General features: G+C 39.3%; 1 protein-coding gene across 5 annotated transcripts; it reads left to right on the top strand.

Moving 5' to 3' along the window:
• Positions 1-145: 145 nt before the first annotated feature.
• On the top strand, positions 146-19,449 carry c1h2orf76 (chromosome 1 C2orf76 homolog). Of its 5 annotated transcripts, none has more exons than XM_052021498.1 (7): positions 146-186; positions 1,195-1,256; positions 6,533-6,687; positions 11,975-12,025; positions 12,901-12,938; positions 14,763-14,844; positions 18,499-19,449. In XM_052021498.1, the coding sequence occupies exons 3-7, from the start codon at positions 6,555-6,557 to the stop codon at positions 18,573-18,575; spliced, it is 381 nt and encodes a 126-aa protein (XP_051877458.1). In that variant the 5' UTR covers positions 146-186; positions 1,195-1,256; positions 6,533-6,554; the 3' UTR covers positions 18,576-19,449. The 5 variants fall into 5 exon arrangements, with proteins under 5 accessions (XP_051877458.1, XP_051877450.1, XP_051877440.1 ...); XM_052021490.1 differs by having other exon boundaries at positions 179-846; XM_052021480.1 differs by lacking the exon at positions 146-186 and adding an exon at positions 211-342.
• Positions 19,450-19,536: the final 87 nt, after the last annotated feature.

The raw sequence follows: 19,536 nt of genomic DNA, 5'->3' as shown, positions 1-19,536 counted from the left end.
TCGCTCTGCCTCATTTAATATAGAGAAAAAATACCAAGTGAACAATCTCAATGTTCCTTATTGTCATTGTATTCCAAATATTACTGTAGTGGCGGCTGCTCAGCTATTCTGAGAAGTGTGGTAGAAGAATCACGGGATTTGCGATGAGAAGCAAATGCGCAAGCGCGGGTTGGAGTGTGTCTGCTGGTAATGTTATAATGGAGGCAGGGTGATGGTGGGGTTTGTGGTGTGGGGTGTTAGGTGGATCAGCAGTTGGTCTGATGCTCTGCTGAGGCTTTGGCAGGGCTATGGCGCAAATGAGCGAGTGCCTCAGAAGAATCGTAGTGTGTGCTCTCGGACAGAGTAAGGGATGGAATCTAGAGAGTGCAGGAGCTGGAAACAGGAGGATTTAGTGGCAGAGAAAGTGCAACTGATTCAGGCAGTAACTTGGTTCTGGACTCACAAATGCATGACCCACTTGATAGTGATTGAAAACGTAGTCTGAGGAAAACTGGAGAAAGTATGGGGCAGGTTTCCTTTTATTATTTTACAGTGGAGTGACCTTAAAATTCCGGGTTCCATTAATCTGGAGAGAAGTGGGATGTGATAGAAGTTGAACAAGTAGAGACCAAATTGTTGAAGATGAAAACAAACCCTACAAATGCTGGAAATCTGAGATTTAAAACAGAAATTGCTGATACTCAGCAGGTTGGGTAGCATCTGTGAAAGGAGAAACAGTTAATGTTTCGGGTCAGTAACATTTTGTCAGACCATTGTTATTTAGTCTATAAATGATTTTGGTATTTGCACAACATTGTTGCTGTGGTGCAGTTTTGCCATCTTTTTCTTCTGGTCTTTTGATCCCAGGTATGTTCATCATTTGTGCTGATTCCACCAAGAGTAAATGATTCTCAGGAAAGCTTGTATCTGTTCATACCTGCTGAGTGTCCCCAAGCATGTGCTGTTCTGGTATTAGAAATAAATGGTTTTAATAGCTGTTCATGAGAAGTGATTCTCAGTGACAAAGGTTGGGAATTAAATATTTTCTTGTAGTTGCTATTTGGAAAAGACACATGAAATGGAAGTGGTTGGTATACCCTGATGTAGTGAGGAATGATACTGGCTCAGAAAAAACAGGAAGTAGAATTGGCATGGATGGAGGTAAGAGAGACCAAAAATTCTTGTCATAATGGTTTATGTGCTTTCTTACTACAGGAACACAATTGGACAATAGATTAATCAAGAAGTAAGGAAATCCTATTGTCAAGGCTTTTACTGTGAGTTTTATTCTTTGATTGGACTAATAAAATTATAATAGTTTGGAATATGTTCTGAATGCATCCTGAGAACATTTACCTGGACTAATATTCTATGGCATCAATAGACACTTCAAGAATGTTAGATTTCTTTTGGAAACTTAGTCATTATATGGTTTAAATGGCTGAGGTGAACAATGTGAACAACTGACAATTATTTCCTAAATGTGCATTCTATTCAGAAACTTCTGTGAGTAAAGGGATCCCTCTATAGATAACTAAAGAGCTGAAGCATAGTATGTGAATAAAACAGATTTGTAATGCTGTCTGTAGGAAGCCTGGAAATTAGAAGTTTTAAGAATCAGTATGACTGCAGAATTTAAACTTTTTAAAACTATTTACGGAATGGTTACAGGCCAGTGAGTCCGCACCACCCACTTTAAACCCATGTTAGCCTACCCCTATGTCTTTGGAATGTGGGAGGAAACCCAAGCAAACGGGGGGGGGGGGGGGGGGGGAAGAGAGGAACATACAAACTCCTTACAGACAGTGGGAATTGAACCCCAATTGCTGGTGCTGTGATAGCATCACGCAAACCGCTACACTACTGTGCTATCTTTAGGGGAATATGACGATAAATGCAGTGAAAGAATGAAATATTAAAAATTGAGTACTTCTACAGCTGTGTAGAAGGAGAAATAAAGTGGGAAAAAACTAAAATAGGTAATAAGTAGCAGACCATTTTAAAAAAAACCTTTATCTTCACTTGGATTCAATTAATATACCAGAAACAGTGGAGAACCAAGGGTTTAGCAAGTGAGATGTTTTAATGATATGTTATTAAAGAAAATGCTGGAAAATTGAGGGGCAATGAATTCATTGGACTCCTGAATTCTTTATTCCAAAATTCCCTGCAAATCTAGCAAAGACACAGCTTACTACTTCCATTTTTTCTTGTTTTCCTGTCTGCCTATGTCTAGATGTTGTAGGTGTAGAATCTTAGCTTTTGTAGCTCTATCTTTCAGAGATTCATTTTCCTGTTTTGCAAGGTATTCTACATTTAAATGATAATGTGAAATGCATCTGGCTGGAGTTCTTTACTGACTGCATTAGAGAACTGGAGCTGGATGAACTCTGGATCATTTGGGAAACTGAGATGATAAATTGGAGTTACAGAGAGGCAGTCACACCTAGCTTGCAGGATGCAGATAGCTGGCTGACCATCAGGAGAGGGAAAGGGGATAGGCAGTCACTGCAGGGTACCTGTGTGACCATTCCCCTCAATAACAAGTATATCATTTTGGATACTATTGTGGTGGGTGTGGTGTGGTGGGTGGGTGACCTACCAGAGGAAAGCCATAACAGCCAGGTCTCTGGCATTGTCTGGCTCTGTGACTCAAGGGAAGGGGTGGGAAGCGGAGTGCAGTAGTGACAGGGGATTCATTGGTTAGGGGAACAGATAGGAGATTCTGTGGATGAGAATGAGATTCCCAGATGGTCTGTTGCCTCCCAAGTGCCAGGGTCAGAAGTCTCTGATCAAGTCCACAGCATTCTTAAGGGGATGGTGGGCAGCTAGAAGTTGTGGTCCACATCAGCACCAATGATATAGGCAGGAAAGGTGATGAGGTCCTGCAAAGTGAGTTCAGGGAGTTAGTTGCTAAGTTAAAAGACAATCTCCAGGGTGGTGATCTTGGGATTGCTACACAGGACAAGTGCTAGTGAGGCAAGGAATAGGAAGATTCTGCAGTTTAACATGTGACTAAGGGGATGGTGCAGGAGGGAGGGCTTCAGATTTTTGGATCATTGGGCTCTCTTCCAGGGCAGATGGGACCTGTACAAATGGGATGGATTGCACCTGAACTGGAGGGGGACCAACATCCTTGTGGGAAGGTTTGCGAGTGCTGCTTTGGTGGGGGGGGTGGGAACCAGAGTTGCTGTGGGGAAAGTAGATGTTAAGCCTACATGCAAAGTCAGAAACTGACTGGTGGATGAGCATGGTGGGACTGATGTTCTGAAATGCATCAATTTTAATGCAAGGAGTACTGTAGGCAAGGCAGATGAACTTGGAGCATGGATTGGCATGTGGAATTTTGATGATGTAGCTATTAGTGAGAGTTGGTTGCAGGAGCGGCAGGACTAGCAGCTCAATGTTCTGGGGTTCCGATGTTTTAGTCATGATAGAGGGGGAGGGGTGGCATTACTCATCAGGGAAAATGTCATGGCTGTGCTCAGAGAGGATATACCGGAGGGCTTGTCTACTAAGGCAATATGGGTGGAACTGGGGAATAAGAAAGGGATGACCACGTTAATGGGACTATATTATAGACCTCCCAATAGTCAGCAAGATTTAGAGCAAAAATAAGATTGTGATGGTAGGTGATTTTTAACTTTCCATATATTGACTGGGACTCCCATACTGTACAGGGATTGGATGGGATCAAGTTTGTCAAATGCGTTGAGGAAAGTTTCCTTAATCAATATGTAGAGGTCCCAACTCGAGAGAGTGTGATACTAGATCTCCTCTTGGGGAACGAGGCAGGAAAGGTGACAGAAGTGTGTGTCAGGGAATGCTTTGGATCTAATGATCATAATTCCATTAACTTCAAGATAATTATGGAGAAGGATAGGACTGGTTCTTGGGTTGAGATTCTAAACTGGAAGAAGGCCAATTTTGATGGCATCAGATGGGATCTGGCAGGCGTGGATTGGGATAGGCTTTTTTCTGGCAAAGAGTTGCTTGGTAAATGGGAGGCTTTCAAAAGTGAAATATTGAGGAACAGAATGTGTACGTTCCTGTTAGAATAAAAGGCAAGGCTAACAGGTTTAGGTAACCTAGGTTATTGAGGGATATTGAGGCCCTGGTAAAGAAAAAGGAGGTGCCTATTAGGTATAAGCAGTTAGGATCAAATGAGGAGTATAAGAAATGCAAGAGAACATGAGAGAAATCAGGATGGTTAAAAGGGGCCATGAGGTTGCTCTGGCAGAAAAGGTGAAAGAGAATCCCAAGGGTTTCCATAGCTATATTAATAGCAAAAAGGTGGCAAGGGACAAGATTGGTCCTCTTGAAGATCACTGTGGCCATCTATGCATGGAGCCAAAAGAGGGAGAGATCTTAAATGAATTTTTTGCACCCATATTTACTCTGAAGGCAGACACAGACTACAGAACTGAGCAAAAAGAATAGTGAGGTCATGGACTGTATCCAGATTACGGAAGAGGAGATGCTGGCTGTCTTGAGGTGAATTAAAGTGGATAAATCCCCAGGGCCTGACAAGATGTCCCCTTGTGGCAGGGGCCCCAGCAGAGATATTTGAAATGTCCTTCATGGGTGAGGTGGTAGTAGACTGGAGGATAGCTAATGTTGTTCAAGAAAGGCTCTTAAGAATAAGCCAGGAAATTATAGGCTGGTGAGCCTGATGTCAGTCGTGGTTAAGTTATTGGAAAGTAGTCTAACGGGCAGTATGTATAAGTATTTGGATAGACAAGACCTGATTAGGGATAGTCAACATGGCTTTATGCATGGTAGGTCATGTCTAACCAAATCTTAGAGTTTTTCGAGGAGGTTACCAAGAAAGTCAATGAGGGAAAGGCAGTGGATATTGCCTACATGGACTTTAGTAAGGCCTTTGACAAAGTCCCACATGGGAGGCTGGTCCAGAAGGTTAGGTCACTTGGCATTCAGGATGAAGTAGTCAATTGGATTCAACATTAGCTTAGTGGGAGAAGCCAGAGAGTGGTAGTAGATGGTTGTCTCTTTGACTGGAGGTCTGTGTCTTAGTGGTGTGTCGCAGGCATCTGTGCTGTGTCCGTTGTGTTTATCATCCAAATCATTAATATAGATGATAATGTGGTAAACTGGATCAGCAAATTTGCAGCTAACACCAAGATTGGGGGTATAGTGGACAGTGAAGAAGACTATCAAAACTTGCAGCATGATCTTGACCAGCTAAGTAAATGGGCTGAAATATGGCAGATGGAATTTAATGCAGACAAGTGAGGTGTTGCACTTTGGAGGACAAACTTGGGTAAGACTTGCACAGTGAATGGTAGGGTTCTGAGGTGTGCAATAGAATAAAGGGACCTGGGAATACAGATCCATAGTTCCTTGTAAGTGGCATTGCAGGTAGATAGGGTTGTAAACAGAGGTTTAGGCAGTTTGGCCTTCATAAATCAGTGCACTGAGTACAGGAGTTGGGATGTTATGTCAAAGTTGTACAAGATGTTGGTGAGGCTGACTTTAGAGTATTGTAGCAGTTCTGGTCTCCTACCTACAGGAAAGCTATCAATAAGCTTGAAAGAGTGCAGAGAAAATTTACAAGGATTTTGCTGGGACTTGAGGACCTGAGTTATAGGGAAAGGTTAGGACTTTATTCTCTGGAGCACAGGAGAATGAGGGGAGATCTTATAGAGATGTACAACATTGAGGGGTATAGATAGGGTGAATGCATGCAGGCTTTTGCCCCTAAGGTTGCGTAAGACTAGAACTAGAGGACAAAGGTTTCGGGTGAAAGATGAACTATTTAAGAGGAATCTGAGGGGAAACATATTTACTCAGAGGGTGGCGTGAGTGTGGAATGAGTTGCCGGGGGAAGTGGTAGATATGGGTTCAACTGTAACATTTAAGAGGAGCTTGGATAGGTACATGGATGGGGGTGGGGGGGCGGTTTGGAGGGCTATCATCTGGCATGGACTAGATGGGCTGAAGAGCCTGTTTCTGTGCTGTACTATAATGTGCTTACATACTTTAAACTAGAAAGGTTGAACAGGAGTGAGAACTAAACCGCAAACTTTAGTATAAAACATTGGGATATATTTTTTAATTTGCAAAAAACTGCCCAATTTCATTCATAGTTGGTAATTGGTGTATGAAGGTTCAACCATTTTAATTTGAGTTGCCACATCTCCAAATCAATGAGGCATTAGCACCTGAGGCTCAGATTTATTCTTTAGCTTCTCAGGGCTTTACTAACAGGGCCTTTTAATATTGCACATGAGCTTTATGACCTTGATGAGCCATTACTGGGCTTCTGGTCTAGGTAGCTTGCTTTCTGACCCTGGTGAGTTTTTGAGGTTAAATTAACATGGCAATTCTAGGGACTCAATCTGGCTAATTCCTTTGAGGACACATTTAACTTATTCTTGCCCCCACTTTACCTACAAATATTTTGTAACTATAAATTGCAAGTAAAAGTTTAGGTTTTTAATTTCCAGTATAATCACAAATACCTCTCTAGTAATCAAAAGTTGAATTGACTTTATGCACAAAATTTGGTTTATTTTTTTGTTTCAAATTATAGGCTTAAAGTTCCAACATACAAAATGTCCTCTGAAAAAATAACTGTTACTGTTCGTCTGGTTCGTTCCTTTGAGCATCGCAATTTCAAACCAGTGGTCTACCATGATGTTAATGTAAATCAGTCTGTAAAGGAATTCCTTGCCTTTCTCCAGAATGGTGAGCTAAATATCTGTTCTGTATTTTATCGTAATTACACATTATTCTTGCAGTACTTGGTTAGTTTTAAGATGCATATGCATTCTACTGTCAATGTATATTCAAAAATCTTTCTAACAAAAGATGTCTTGTTTAAAGTCTTTGCTGATATAGTTTTATCACCAGCTACAAAGCAAAATCGGGTTAGCTGGGCTATAGGATTTCGAACAGAATCAGAGTTTTACCACTAGCAGTATATGCACTTTTGCGCTAAAAAGTTAGTGACTGCACATTCAATTCTGTAATGTGCTTTGAGATTAATGAGTACAGCAAACTTCAGTGAATTTCCTCTTGGGTTAAAAATGATTGTTATTGAGCTATGTAGATTTGATCCAAGAACTCCATGGTTGAATACATGGAACATAGAACAGCTAAGAACAGGAACAGGCCCTTTGGCCCTTGATTCTGTGGCAAACTAATTGAGCTAATGATGCCTAATCAAACTAAACCCTTCTTCCTGCACATGGTCCATATCTCTGCATATTCATGTGCCTCTCTAAGAGCCTCTTAAATGCCTTTATATCTGCCTCCACTACCACTCCTGGTAGTGCATTCCAGGCATCCACCACTTTGTGTTTGTCTAGTATTAGACATTTCGACCCTGCAGGAAAAAGATACTGGCTTTCCACTCTATCTATGCCTCTCATATATTATAAGCTTCTATTAGGTCTCGCCTCTGCTGCTCCAGAAAAAACAGCTCCTTGTGGTACATGCCTTCTAATCCTGAGAAACCACCTCTGCACCCTCTCCAAAGTCTCCACATCTTTCCCATAATGGGGAAACCAGAATTGAATGTAATACTCCAGATGGGGCTTAACCAGAATGTTAAAGCTGCAACATAACTTCCTAACTTTTGAACTTAATGCTTCGGCTAATAAAGGTCAGCATGCTATATGCCACCTTTACCACCCTATCAACTTGCGTGGCCTCTTTCAGGGAGCTATGGATTTGGACCCCAAGAATCCCTCTGTACGTCAATGCTGTTATGGGTCCTACCATTAACAGTGTACTGTCCCTTTACATTTGACCTCCCAATGTGCAACACCTACACTTGCCCAGTTTCTCTGTCTCCATTTCTCTGTCCATATTTGCAACTGATCTATATCCTGCTGTATCCTTTAGCATTCTTCTCCACTATCCACAATGCCACCAATCCTTGTGTCGTCTGCAAACGACATACTAACCCATCCAAGTCATTTATTTATATAATCACAGACAAGAGGTTCCCATTGACCTCTATCCTCTGTTATACAGGCAAGCTAATTCTGAATCCAAACGGCCATTTTACCATGGATCCCATGTATCTTCTGGGTGAGCCTACCATAAGTACTTATCACAACACTGCTTTCCTGTAATAGTTCCATTTAACAGGATACTTCTGCTTTGAATTCGATGGGTGACCCAGCCTCCACTGCCTGTGTGGGTAGAGAGTTCCAAAGATTCACTACCCTCTGGGTAAAGACTTTTCTCATTTCTGGTTCTGAACACCTTGGTCCAAGGAAACCAACTCAACATCTACCCTGTTAAGTCCCTTAGAAGTTTCAGAAAGCTCATGGGCCTAGTCTGTTAATTGCTGATCATATGATCAATCTATTATTCTAGGAACTATCTGGTGAACCTTCACTGAACTACCTTTATTGTAATTGTATCTTTCCTTGGGTAGAGATACCAGACTGATACATAGTATTCCAGACTACCAGGCCCTGTACAATTGGAACAAAGTAAATCCTCTTGTAGTAAAAGGCTAATGTGCTGTTTGCTTTCTGTTAACTTTTGGTGATTCATGTACAAAGATACTTAGGTCCCTCAAAACACCAGTACCTTTCAATCTCTTTTTTTTGTTCTTTCTACCAAGGAGGATGACCTTGCATTTTTCCACATTATGTTCCACCTTCCAAGCCCTTGCCCATTCACTTATTTTGTCCATATCCTACTGAAGTCTTTTGGCATCCTCTTAATTCCCCACATTGCCAGCTAGATTTGTCATGAACAAACTTGAATATTACACATGATGCCCTCTTTTCAAATCATTGACAAAGATTGCAACAGCAGGGGCCTCTGCATTGATCCTGATGGCAACCCATTATTTTACAATCTCTCAACTCGAATGACCTGTTTATTCCCACTGTATTCTGCCAGCCAACCAATCCTCATTCCACACCAGTATAATGATTCCAATGCCATTTACTCCACTTTTGTTTTCTCTTGCAGCACCTTATTGAAGGCCTTCTGAAAATCTGAATACACATCAACGGGTGTGCCTTCATCTATTCTTGTTGCCACCTCAAAACTTGAGCAGATCTGTCAAATATGATTTTCATATATCAACATTGACTCTGCCCAATCCTTTTATTAATTTCCAAGTGCCTTGTTGCCATTTCCTTAATAAATCTTAATAGATTGCAGTTTACTGATGTCAGGATAATTGGTCTGTAGCTACTTGTTTTCCCTGTCCTTCATTTCTTAATTAGTGGGATTAAGTTTGTTACCTTCACATCTGCAGGAATTGTTCAAGGATCTATGGAATTTCCGTAGCTGCCAGTTTAAACCTTAGGATGCAGAATCATCAGGTTCAGGGTTTTTATTGCCTTTCAGTCTCTAATTTTAACTAATGCTCATTTCTTTGAGCTCCTCATGCACTAGACTTAGTTTTCTGCTGTTCTTGTAGGTTTTCTGTGTCTTCTGTGAAAACTGCACATAATTGTTTAATTTATCTGCTATTTCCTTATTGCAAAATATAATTTCTCATCCCTTTGTTTGTAAGGGACCATCATTAACCTCAGCTAATTTTTTTTCCACTTTGTATGAAAGTTCTTTGTTTTTTTTCAATTTTGCTAATTCATTCTCATTCTCCTTCTGAAACTTAAAATTTATTTTGGGGTTGGACCTGGCTGCAGAGTTGTTTTTTTTCTGCTCCCTGGATGAGGTATCTAGAAACAAGGTGTCAGTCTCAAAATAAGGGATCAGCCATTGATGACAAGAATTATTTTTCACCCAAAGGGTGGGAAGTCTTTGGAGTTCTTTGCCTAAGAGTGCTATGGAGGCTCAGTTGCTGAGTGTGGTCAAGATGGGAATGATTGGGTATTTAGACATTAAGCAAAGCTAGTGATATGAAGATTAGTGCAGTAAAATGGCACTGATCTTATTGGAGGAGGAGCAGGCATGAGGGGCTGTATGGCTTACTCCTCTATTTCTTATGTTTCCTATTCATATCAATGCCTTGTTCCTCTCCTGCTGAATTGTGAAAGATTACCAAGCTTCAGGCCTTACTGTTGTATCTACCAATATTATGCACTTTTTTTCCTTTGTAGTACACTATTAAGTTCTCTTGATAGTCATGGCTGGACCACTTTCTTTCTTTTCCCTTAAAGGGATACATATTACTGGTAGGTTGCATATTCTTTAAATGTTTGTCATTGCTTTTTTTTTTAAAACTGTCAAATCTTTTAATGTAGTCTCCCAATCTACATAGCCAACCTTGTGACTTTATAGATTGCTTTATTTGTATTTCAGATTTAGGTTGAACTTGATGGCGTCCAAAGGCCTTTAACAACCTGATCATCAATTAATCCTTCCTCTATACCTAAAATGGTCTGTTCCCTCCTTGGTTTGTCAATGTACTGATTTGTTTTTAAATCTCTTGTACACTTCATTTCTCTACACTATTCCTGCTCACTTAGTTTACCCAGTCTGTATGTAGATTAGTGGCCCAAATGATCATCTTATTCCCCTAGATAAATGCAGCTTTTAATTTCCTAATTTGTGTTATGTCCTGCATTTCTACTGCTGTTAGGGGTCCTATATACAATTAAATTATTTCTGCCTCATGCTGTTTCTTGGCTCCATCTAAAACTGATACTGCCCTTAATTTTTTTTTTAAAAGGGTGGATGCTTCCTCTTTACATCCTTTATCCTATTCTTATTGAGATTACCCTGCCTCCTTTTCCATTTTGCCTAAAAGTAGCCTGGAATTCCCAACCATGGTTGCATGCAACCATGTCTTTGTAATGGCTGTTAGATTGTGTCTATTTCTATTTGTGCCATTAATTCACCTATCTTATGCTGTATGCATTCAGAAAAAGAGCCTTCAATTTTGCCTTTCTATCATTTTTCTCTGCTCTGACCCTAATTGGAGGTATACTTTAGTGTTTGTAAGTTGGGTTCATATTACAATTCTACTGGATTCCTCCTTCAGCCCTGTGCCTCTTCTACCTATCACCTCTCAGCTTATTACATCTCCTCCACCCACCTACCTTCCCCCTCTCGCCTGGACTCACCTATCACCTGAACTCACCTCTCCCCTGCCTGCGTGTGTTCCTCCACCTCCCCTTACCTTCTCAGTTTGGCTTCTGCCCTCTTCCATTCCAGTCCTGATGAAGGGTCTCGGCCCAAAATTTCGACTGTTTATTTCCCTCTGTGGATGCTGCCTGACCTGCTGAGTTCCTCCAGCACTTTTTGTGTATTGCTTCATATTACAAATCTAAGCCCTGACCTCAACGTGCCCTCCAATTCTATTTTGGATTTTAGAGGTGGAACAAGTAGCAGACAGCCATTGAGCTTCCTGGAGATGATTAGTAATTAAATATATTAATGAGGCTGCCTGCCTCTGATGTAACCTCTTTTATTAGGCCTTGCCTGAAGTGAGGTGAGGACAGGCTCTGAAAGCTGGGTTCATTCACTGCAGGAGAGCTTGGCTGCTCCCTCCCCAGCTGCAAAGTGCCCCCACGGTTAGGTTCCAACACCACTGATACCCTTGATAACACAGCCTCTTTCCTCATTTGGTCATTCTAAGTCAGAGCTAAATAGTGCAACAGTCTTTAAGTCACTGTAAATGATGTGCAAGAAGCAAATAAATTATGGGGAACTAAGCATTTACATATTTGTATTAAAGTTACAATTTTTCATTATCTCAGACAATTGAAATAATGAAATCATTCTTGGAAAGGCAACTTTCTGTGCCAGTGAGATTATTTATTAATTTATAATTAAATTTTTATTTGTACTTGAATGACCAGCCATTTCATGGTGTATTTTAGTGTTAACTTCATAACCTCTCATCAATATGAATGACATATCTCTTGATTTATAGCAAAGCTTTGGAATCGTTTGTATTCGTGTCTTTCTTTCTGTTAATTTCAGTTGTACTTTCAAGTAACTTCTGAATAGCTGCTATTACTTGTCCTTAAACACTGTCATTTTTATTTTTGGTCATCTGGACCACTACTTAACTGTTTTTTCCTTTCTGCAGATATATCTTCAAAGCCTGGACTCCCCCCACCATTTAAGAAGTACACCTATGGTATGTTATATTTTAATTGAAATTGCTCACTAGCTCTTTTATGAAGTTGTTTTTATTCAAAAGCTGAACAGTTGACCAATCATAATCTGTCACGTTAATATGATGCACATAACTAAAATGTGTTTTCTGTAACTTTGACTTTTTTCTGAAAGAGTATAGCAATATTTCCCTATCAATTTCCTATGAAATATTTCAAATTTCTGGCCATATGTGATCTGGTCACTATTTTTCTCTGGCTTAAAACTACACATTGTCTTCCTGACTATGAATGATGTGAGTGTCATGGTGTTGAACACCCCTGTTGTTGGTCTTGATTGACAGGTGCATCTTCCCACACACTTGTTCATGAGGAGCTTTCCACCATTCTCCAGCTGACAGCCTTCTCTCTGGTTTTAATTGCTTTTGCTATTGCTTTTTCCCACAAAGAAACATGAGTGAGCCTGTACAGCATCAACTTTTTTCTAGTGTGGTTCCTCTTTGACTTTATTTGGTTTCTAAGCACTTTGGTTAAGCTAGGAGCATAACCAATTATGAAATATGAAAGACCTCTTAAAATTACTCATTTTGAAAATCTCAGTGGAATTTTTTTTAAAATCTTGATTGAGTTGCTAATGTAAGTGTGTCTTTAAATGTGATATTATTTCTTGGTTTGAGTGCCCCCACCTACTATTTCCTTTGGTCTGCAGTTCCAGCTTTTCTCCCTCTACACCTGAGGAAAAAACATAATTTGTGCCTTAAAAAAATTAGCATCCCAAGACTGATTCCAGAACTAATTGAAAATTAGGGAACTCAGAAATGGTGAGAAAATGGAAACAGACATAATTCACAAACAAAGAAAATTATGGATTTGTGTAACTTTTATCATTTTTATTTAGATACATTGAAGATTATTCACCAAGCACATGGGGCAAAGGTATGTTCAAATGTTGAACACTTAGGATTATTTTCTGCATTTAATCTGTTTAAAACTTGTTCTAGTGTATGAATCGCTTAAAAGAATATATTTAGTACGTGATAAGCAGAAAACAAAATTCACTTTTGTATCACAATCTTACTGAAACAAATATGCTATTTATATGTCCATTGTTTTTCCCTCAAGCTAACTGACTTTGCAAGCTGATTCTATCGCAGCATTTTAAATTGCTATATTCCAATAACCAAATGCATTCTCAAATAATTTTAATTGATTATTAGAATTAACGATCTTGTCCACTTTAGTGTTGAGATAATATAAAGTGAGGTCTGCTGATAAAGTGTTAATTGAACTGTTATGAATATTGACATTTGTGACTTTGGCATTTTTAAGTCTGTTTGGCTTGCATCTAGGAAGAAAGCAAATGGTGCTTTGGTATATGAAGGGATTTTAGCTTTGTTAATTTATAATTTACATTTAACTTAATAACAAATTTAATGCTATTTTTATTTTTTTTGCCCAAATTGTAGCTGTGTAGTTTTTGCTTTTCACATTTTCTTAAGCTTCTTCTGGGCATTTTTGTATAAAAGGAACATTTTTTTTAATCAATGTGAAACTGGTGCTTGCTGCTGATGAAAGCCTCCTTTTTGGTGAGATCCTGGCGATTTGTGTTCTCTTTTTGCTTCATAAATCTAACACTTCAACTTTCAGTTATAAAGGAGACCAATGAAGCTGAAACTACATGTGCATTCTGGTGGAAACTTTTTAATAGTTATTTTGAAACTGGCTCTGAATGTCTAACCTAATTTTATAGCTGGTGATTTTCCCGAAATATGCTCTCACCTCCAATATTGTAGAGTATGGATTGACGCCTTTTGAATGGCATGTTTTTGTTGTAGGTAAATGTTTCTCTTTGAACTTTGAAGCTTTACAACTTAAAATACTTTAAATTATTGGCTAGCTGCCTTCATTATTACTTCCCCTCACTACTTCTAGAATTGCCTCACTACCCCATGTGAATAATCATACACATTGTGTCATATGAACAGTAGTGTTTAACATAATTTTTGGTTTATGTTGCATTTTCTTGGTCTTAGTGGGTATACTAAGTTTTTGACACTGATCTGAACTACTTTTTGTTGACTGCTTATTTCAAGAGTACTAAGAGGATTCCAATGTATAATCAAATGTTAGCAATATCCTTAAAGATAAATATTGAAACTGAGAATGATCCAGGGGTGAGAATGTACCTGTCTCCAAATCCACCTTCCAACTTTCTTGGTGTTAATTTTGGGAGAATTAAAGTACAATATGTTGCATTGAAAACTCTAGTTATAAAGATGCTCTAGAAATTTCAAAAGCGTGGTGGTTTGTTTATAAAATAAAATCACACTTTTCATCTTATTAGGACTGGGCCATTCTTTTGAGGACCTTGGTGAAAACAAAACATTCACTTGTGCAGAAGCAAATTTTGTTTTGGATTATTAATCCATTAGTACTTGGATTAAAAGATAAATACTTGTGGGTACAATGAGTAAATTCCAGTGGTCCATTTTTCCAAAAATGTAGCTTTACCAGATTCTTAAAACAGGAAAAGAACATAATGTGCAACCAACAATTTGCTGGAGGAAGTCAGTTGGTCAAGCAGCATCTGTTGTGGTTGGGTGGGGGGGTGGAGTGGGGAAGGAAGAAAAGCAATTTTGTCTCCAAAGAAAATAATCATGCAAGGCATGTACTGAAAGGAAACAAACTTGGATTCCCAGAATTTTCTACCCTAATGCAAATTAAACCATGGTGCAGTACATTTTGTATTCTCCCTTACAGACGAATGATCTTGTTGTAAGTTTGGATAATGATGATCAACTTTTACTAAAGGAAACCAGCACACTGAAAGAAGCAGGAGTGGGTAAGTGCTTGGAAATGTTTTTTATTTTTGGATGGTTTGTAGCTTTTGGCAGATGATGATTAGGGGTTAGGCAGCATTGATCAATGAGCAGTTGGCCACCTGTTCACCTTACAGTACAATTGACCAATGGCAATCAGCTGCTGACTTGGTGTCTCATTGGCATCACATGTCCAATCCATTGCATAGTGCATGCACCTACAACTTGAAAGTAAAATATTAGTGGAAAGCAGTGGTGGACAAATCTCAATGACATCTGGACCATATAGTGAGATTAAAAAGTGGAAGTAGGGAACTTCAAGGAAAGAAATTATCTGATGCAGACATTTCTTTTTGTTTGGAAATTGAGTGATTTGAGCAAAGCTATATTGGAATATGTTGGACTAGATTATGCTGGAGCAGAACACTTTGCAGCCTCTATTTATGGGGATTCAACATTTTTTGTTTTTTAAAAAAAGTTTGCCACAAAATATCTGGAACTGCAAACTGATCAACTAACCCAGCCAGAAGTGGGACCACTGTAGGTAATGGAATAAAGGAAAGGATGCATGGAATTATTAGCAATAGTCTACTCTGCTCCACAAGCCATTTTGGCCATTTAATATGATCATGGCTGACCTGATTTGTAATCTTGGCTTTGTATTCCAAGTCTACCTATGGTAACCTTTAGAGTCATACTGCACAGAAACGGGCCCATCAGTCCAACTGGTCCATGCTGACCAAGATGCCCATCTAAACTAGTACTGTTTGGCCCATATCCCTGAACCTTTCCTATTCATGCACCAGTTCAAGTGTCTCTTAAATGTTGTTAATGTAGCTGCCACAGCCACTTGCTTTGTCAGCTCATTCTATATATAGACCACTTTCTGAATGGAAAAAGTTGCCCCTCAGGTTCCTATTAAATTTCTCCCCTCACATTAAACCTCTGCCTTCTAGTTCTTGATTTCCCCAACCCAGGGGTAAAAAAAAACTGTGCATTCATCCTATCTATGCCCCTCATTTTATGCATCTCTCATTCTCCTACACTCCAACAAAAAAACATAATGTTCACTTTCCTGAGTAGTTGATGTCCTGCATTGCTGAATTTGCAAATTATTCAGAGAAACAAAGGACTTCAGATGCTGAAATCTAAATGAAAAATGCTATGATGCTGGAGGAACTCTGCAGGCCGGGCAGCATCCGTGGAGAAAAGCAGGCAGTCATCGTTTTGGGTCAGGACCCTTCAGGACTGAAGATGGGAAAAGCAGAGCAGTGATAGGTGGACAAAAGAAGGGAGGCAGGATGGTGATAGGTAGATGCAGGTAAGAGATGGTGATAGGCAGGTGTGGGGGAGGAGGGGAGAGCAGATTCACTGGGGGGATGGGTCAAAGGTGGTGGGGGGGGGGGGTGGAATTCTAGGAATGAGAAGCGTGGGGAGGGTAGAGAGAGATTACCTAAAGTGGGAGAATTCAATGTTCATGCTGTTAGGCTGCAAGGTTCCAAGATGGAAAATGAGGTGCTGTTCCTCCAGTTTGCACTTGGAATTCTCCTGGCAGTGGAGGAAGCAGAGGACTGTCATATTAGTGATCGTGTGGGAGGGGAGTTGAAGTGACTGGAAACAGGGAGGTACAGGTTGCGGTTACAGACAGAGTGCAAGTGTTCTGCAAAATGGTCACCTAGTCTGTTTGGTCTTGCCAATTAATTGTTTACCAGCCCATCCATTTTCTTCTACCTCTCAGAGCTCTGCAGCCTCTACTATTTAGATAACATTTTCTTTCTTGGCCAGATAAACAATTTTATTTCCCACATTGTATTTCACCATTCAGAACTTTGCCCTCTCACTTAACCTGTTTATATATCATTATACCTTCCTTATGTCCTCTTCACAATTTGCTTTCCTACCCTTTGTGCCATCTACAAATTGAGCAGCCTTGTGTTTGGTATCTTCATTTAATTTGTATAAATTGATGCCCCAGCACTGAACCCTGTAACTGACCACTCATTATGTCTTGCCAACCAGGAAAAGACCCATTTATGCCCACTTTCCTGTGAGTCAATCTTCTGCCCACACCAACATAACTTCTTATAAAATGAGCTTTCATTTTCTGCAATAACCTTTGATGCAAATCCTTATCAAGTATCTTCTGGAAATCTCTGTATTCTGCATTCACTGGTTTCTTCTATCCTCAGCATCTTACCACAGAGTGGGAAGAGGTTGGGAGCCAGAAGGGAGCTGGACACTGAGGGGGTAGCAAGGGAGGGGTTTGATCAAAAATCTGGGCAAGATCATGTCTGGGTGGTCAAAGACATGTAAGAGGTGCTTGGAGTCTGTGCAGCTGAGCCTGATTTAATATTGTGTTGGACCTCTGTGCCACTTGACCAAGACCATATGGCAATGTGGGGTGCTGTTGTACACAACTTGAGTTCACACATGGGGATTTTTCACTCCTCTGAACTGGCATGGAGGTAAGTCTTCCTTGATCCCAAGGGACTGCCTAGGAAAGCAAGATATTTCAGAGTGGAAATCTGAAATTAAAACAAAATCTTGGAAATTCTGTAGTCAGGCAGCAGCTGTGGAGGGAGAAAGAGTTAACATTTTAATTGAATGATCCTTCAGCTGGGGTTCTGATCAAAGGTAATTCATAGATAAGATGCTAATTTTGTTTCTCTTTCCACTGTTGCTTCAGCTGGCGCTTTTTTCAAAGAATGCTGTTTAAAAAAAAAAAAAATTTGTATCTGTGTGAATATTTATGAATGTAGTATTCTAACTTGTTCACCAGAAATAATAAAGCAATCTTATTTAAGAATCACATGCAACAAGCAGCTTACTCATTACACTTTTACAGAGTTGAAAAAGATGACCATTTAAATGTTAATGTACGTGGATCGAAAAGTTTTGCTATTTAAAACTGGCATTAACATTTGGAGAAGCCCCTTTCCAGGATTTTGCTAATATAGTGACAAATATGGAAGGTCTACAGTAAATGTAGGTTGGAAATTGCAGGGTAATTAAACAAACTGAAGTGTTTTTTTTACATCAATTATCCAATTAAAAAAGATTTAATAGTGCATAGGTTACTAACAATATGTATTTTTAATCAAAGTATCAGATTTTTCATTTAATCATGATTGATTGTTGCTAAATTCAAGTGCTTTAGAGCTTCAGCTGTTTCAAGGTGTCTAAATATTGATATAGTACGATTCATAGACTACTTGAACATTTTCTGTTTCATGTACAGAGTATGAGTTGTAGTACTACTGTTTCTCAGTTTACATTCATCACCATTGATTTAATTGAATAAATTTGACGGTGACTATTATAAATTTGAATTGTAAATGAAACCCTCAAGCTTACAATGATCAAGGAGAAATGGACACAAGTTTTTTTTTTCTCCACAACATTTGGTTTGTCATCTGAATTGGTAAAAGCACCTCCATTGAATTTGGTGGTGTCATCAATGAAAGGTGTAGGTTCACACTTCTGTCAAAGTGAATTTGTTCGATCTCACTTGGGGCACAGACACTTTAATAACCAGTCTCAAGATACCTGCAAGGCTGGGGTGAAAAATGCCATGTCCCTACTGTTGTCAGAAGCAATGAAGATGACATTTCTCGGGCTATATTTTGAATGAAAGTGGTTTTCACAGCATTAAACTCTATTTTTGTTTTATTTTGCAGCCCATGAAACGGAGATGGCTTATTTTAAGAGAGAAGATTATGAAACTTACAAAAAGAACCCTGTAATGATCTGGTGACAATAGTAAAAATGATTTAATGACCAGAATTACCACATTCTGTGAACGTTTTGAGAACAGTGTAATGGAGGATCTTGTTCAAATAATGGAATTTTTTTTCTTTCCTGTTTAAATGTTAACTGTAAAAACATGTTTTAATTTGTGTGGTTTATTAGTATCACTCCACAATATTTCCACCAGTTGAGCAGTTGCTATGTACACTTCTGTAATAAGGAGACATTTAGGAAGATTTTCCAAATGCTTGTTTGTTCACAGCCCAGTATTGAGGGGGATCAGAATCCAGGAAGGTTTCATACTTTCCATTGGGAAATGTGGGATAGAACAAAATAGCTGAACCAAAGTAAATTTTTTGTACATGGATATCAAATTGTTAACATTCTTTCAAATAAGCAAATTGTTTTATTTGTGCCGATATAAAATCATCAGGTTGAGATTTGCAGTAAGTTACTAATAGCATGCAGTGAACTGGATATTCTAATGCAGAGAAGTTGTTTTCCTAAAGCATTTTTCTTTGCACCATCGCTAGTTGAGTTCCTGGCCCATGGCTCCAGTTACCCAGGTTCAATCCTGACCTCCAGTGCTGTCTGGAGTTTGCAAGTTTTCACTGTGACCCCAAGAGTTGCCTCCATGCTCTCATTTCCTCCTGCACCCCAAAGATGTGTGGATTGGTAGGTTAATTGGCCACTGTATACTGACCCAACCATGTGGGTGAGTGTTAGCATTTTTGAGAAACTTGGAAGAATAAAATGGGATCAGTGTAAATGAATGTTTGATGGTTAGTCTGTTTCCTTGCTATTTGACTGACTCTTAAATGCTTTATGGCTGACGTGTTATCTTTTGAAGTGTATTGTTTAATAAAGATAATGATGGCAAATTGTAAGAAATGAATGACTGTTATTGGATGAGTAGGTGAGGTCAGGTTTTAATTTCTTGAGCTAGAATACCAAGTTATCCCAAAGCA

This window comes from Pristis pectinata, chromosome 1 (assembly GCF_009764475.1).
Source record: "Pristis pectinata isolate sPriPec2 chromosome 1, sPriPec2.1.pri, whole genome shotgun sequence".
Classification (NCBI taxonomy): domain Eukaryota; kingdom Metazoa; phylum Chordata; class Chondrichthyes; order Rhinopristiformes; family Pristidae; genus Pristis; species Pristis pectinata.
This window is presented reverse-complemented; position numbering and strand designations above follow the sequence as displayed.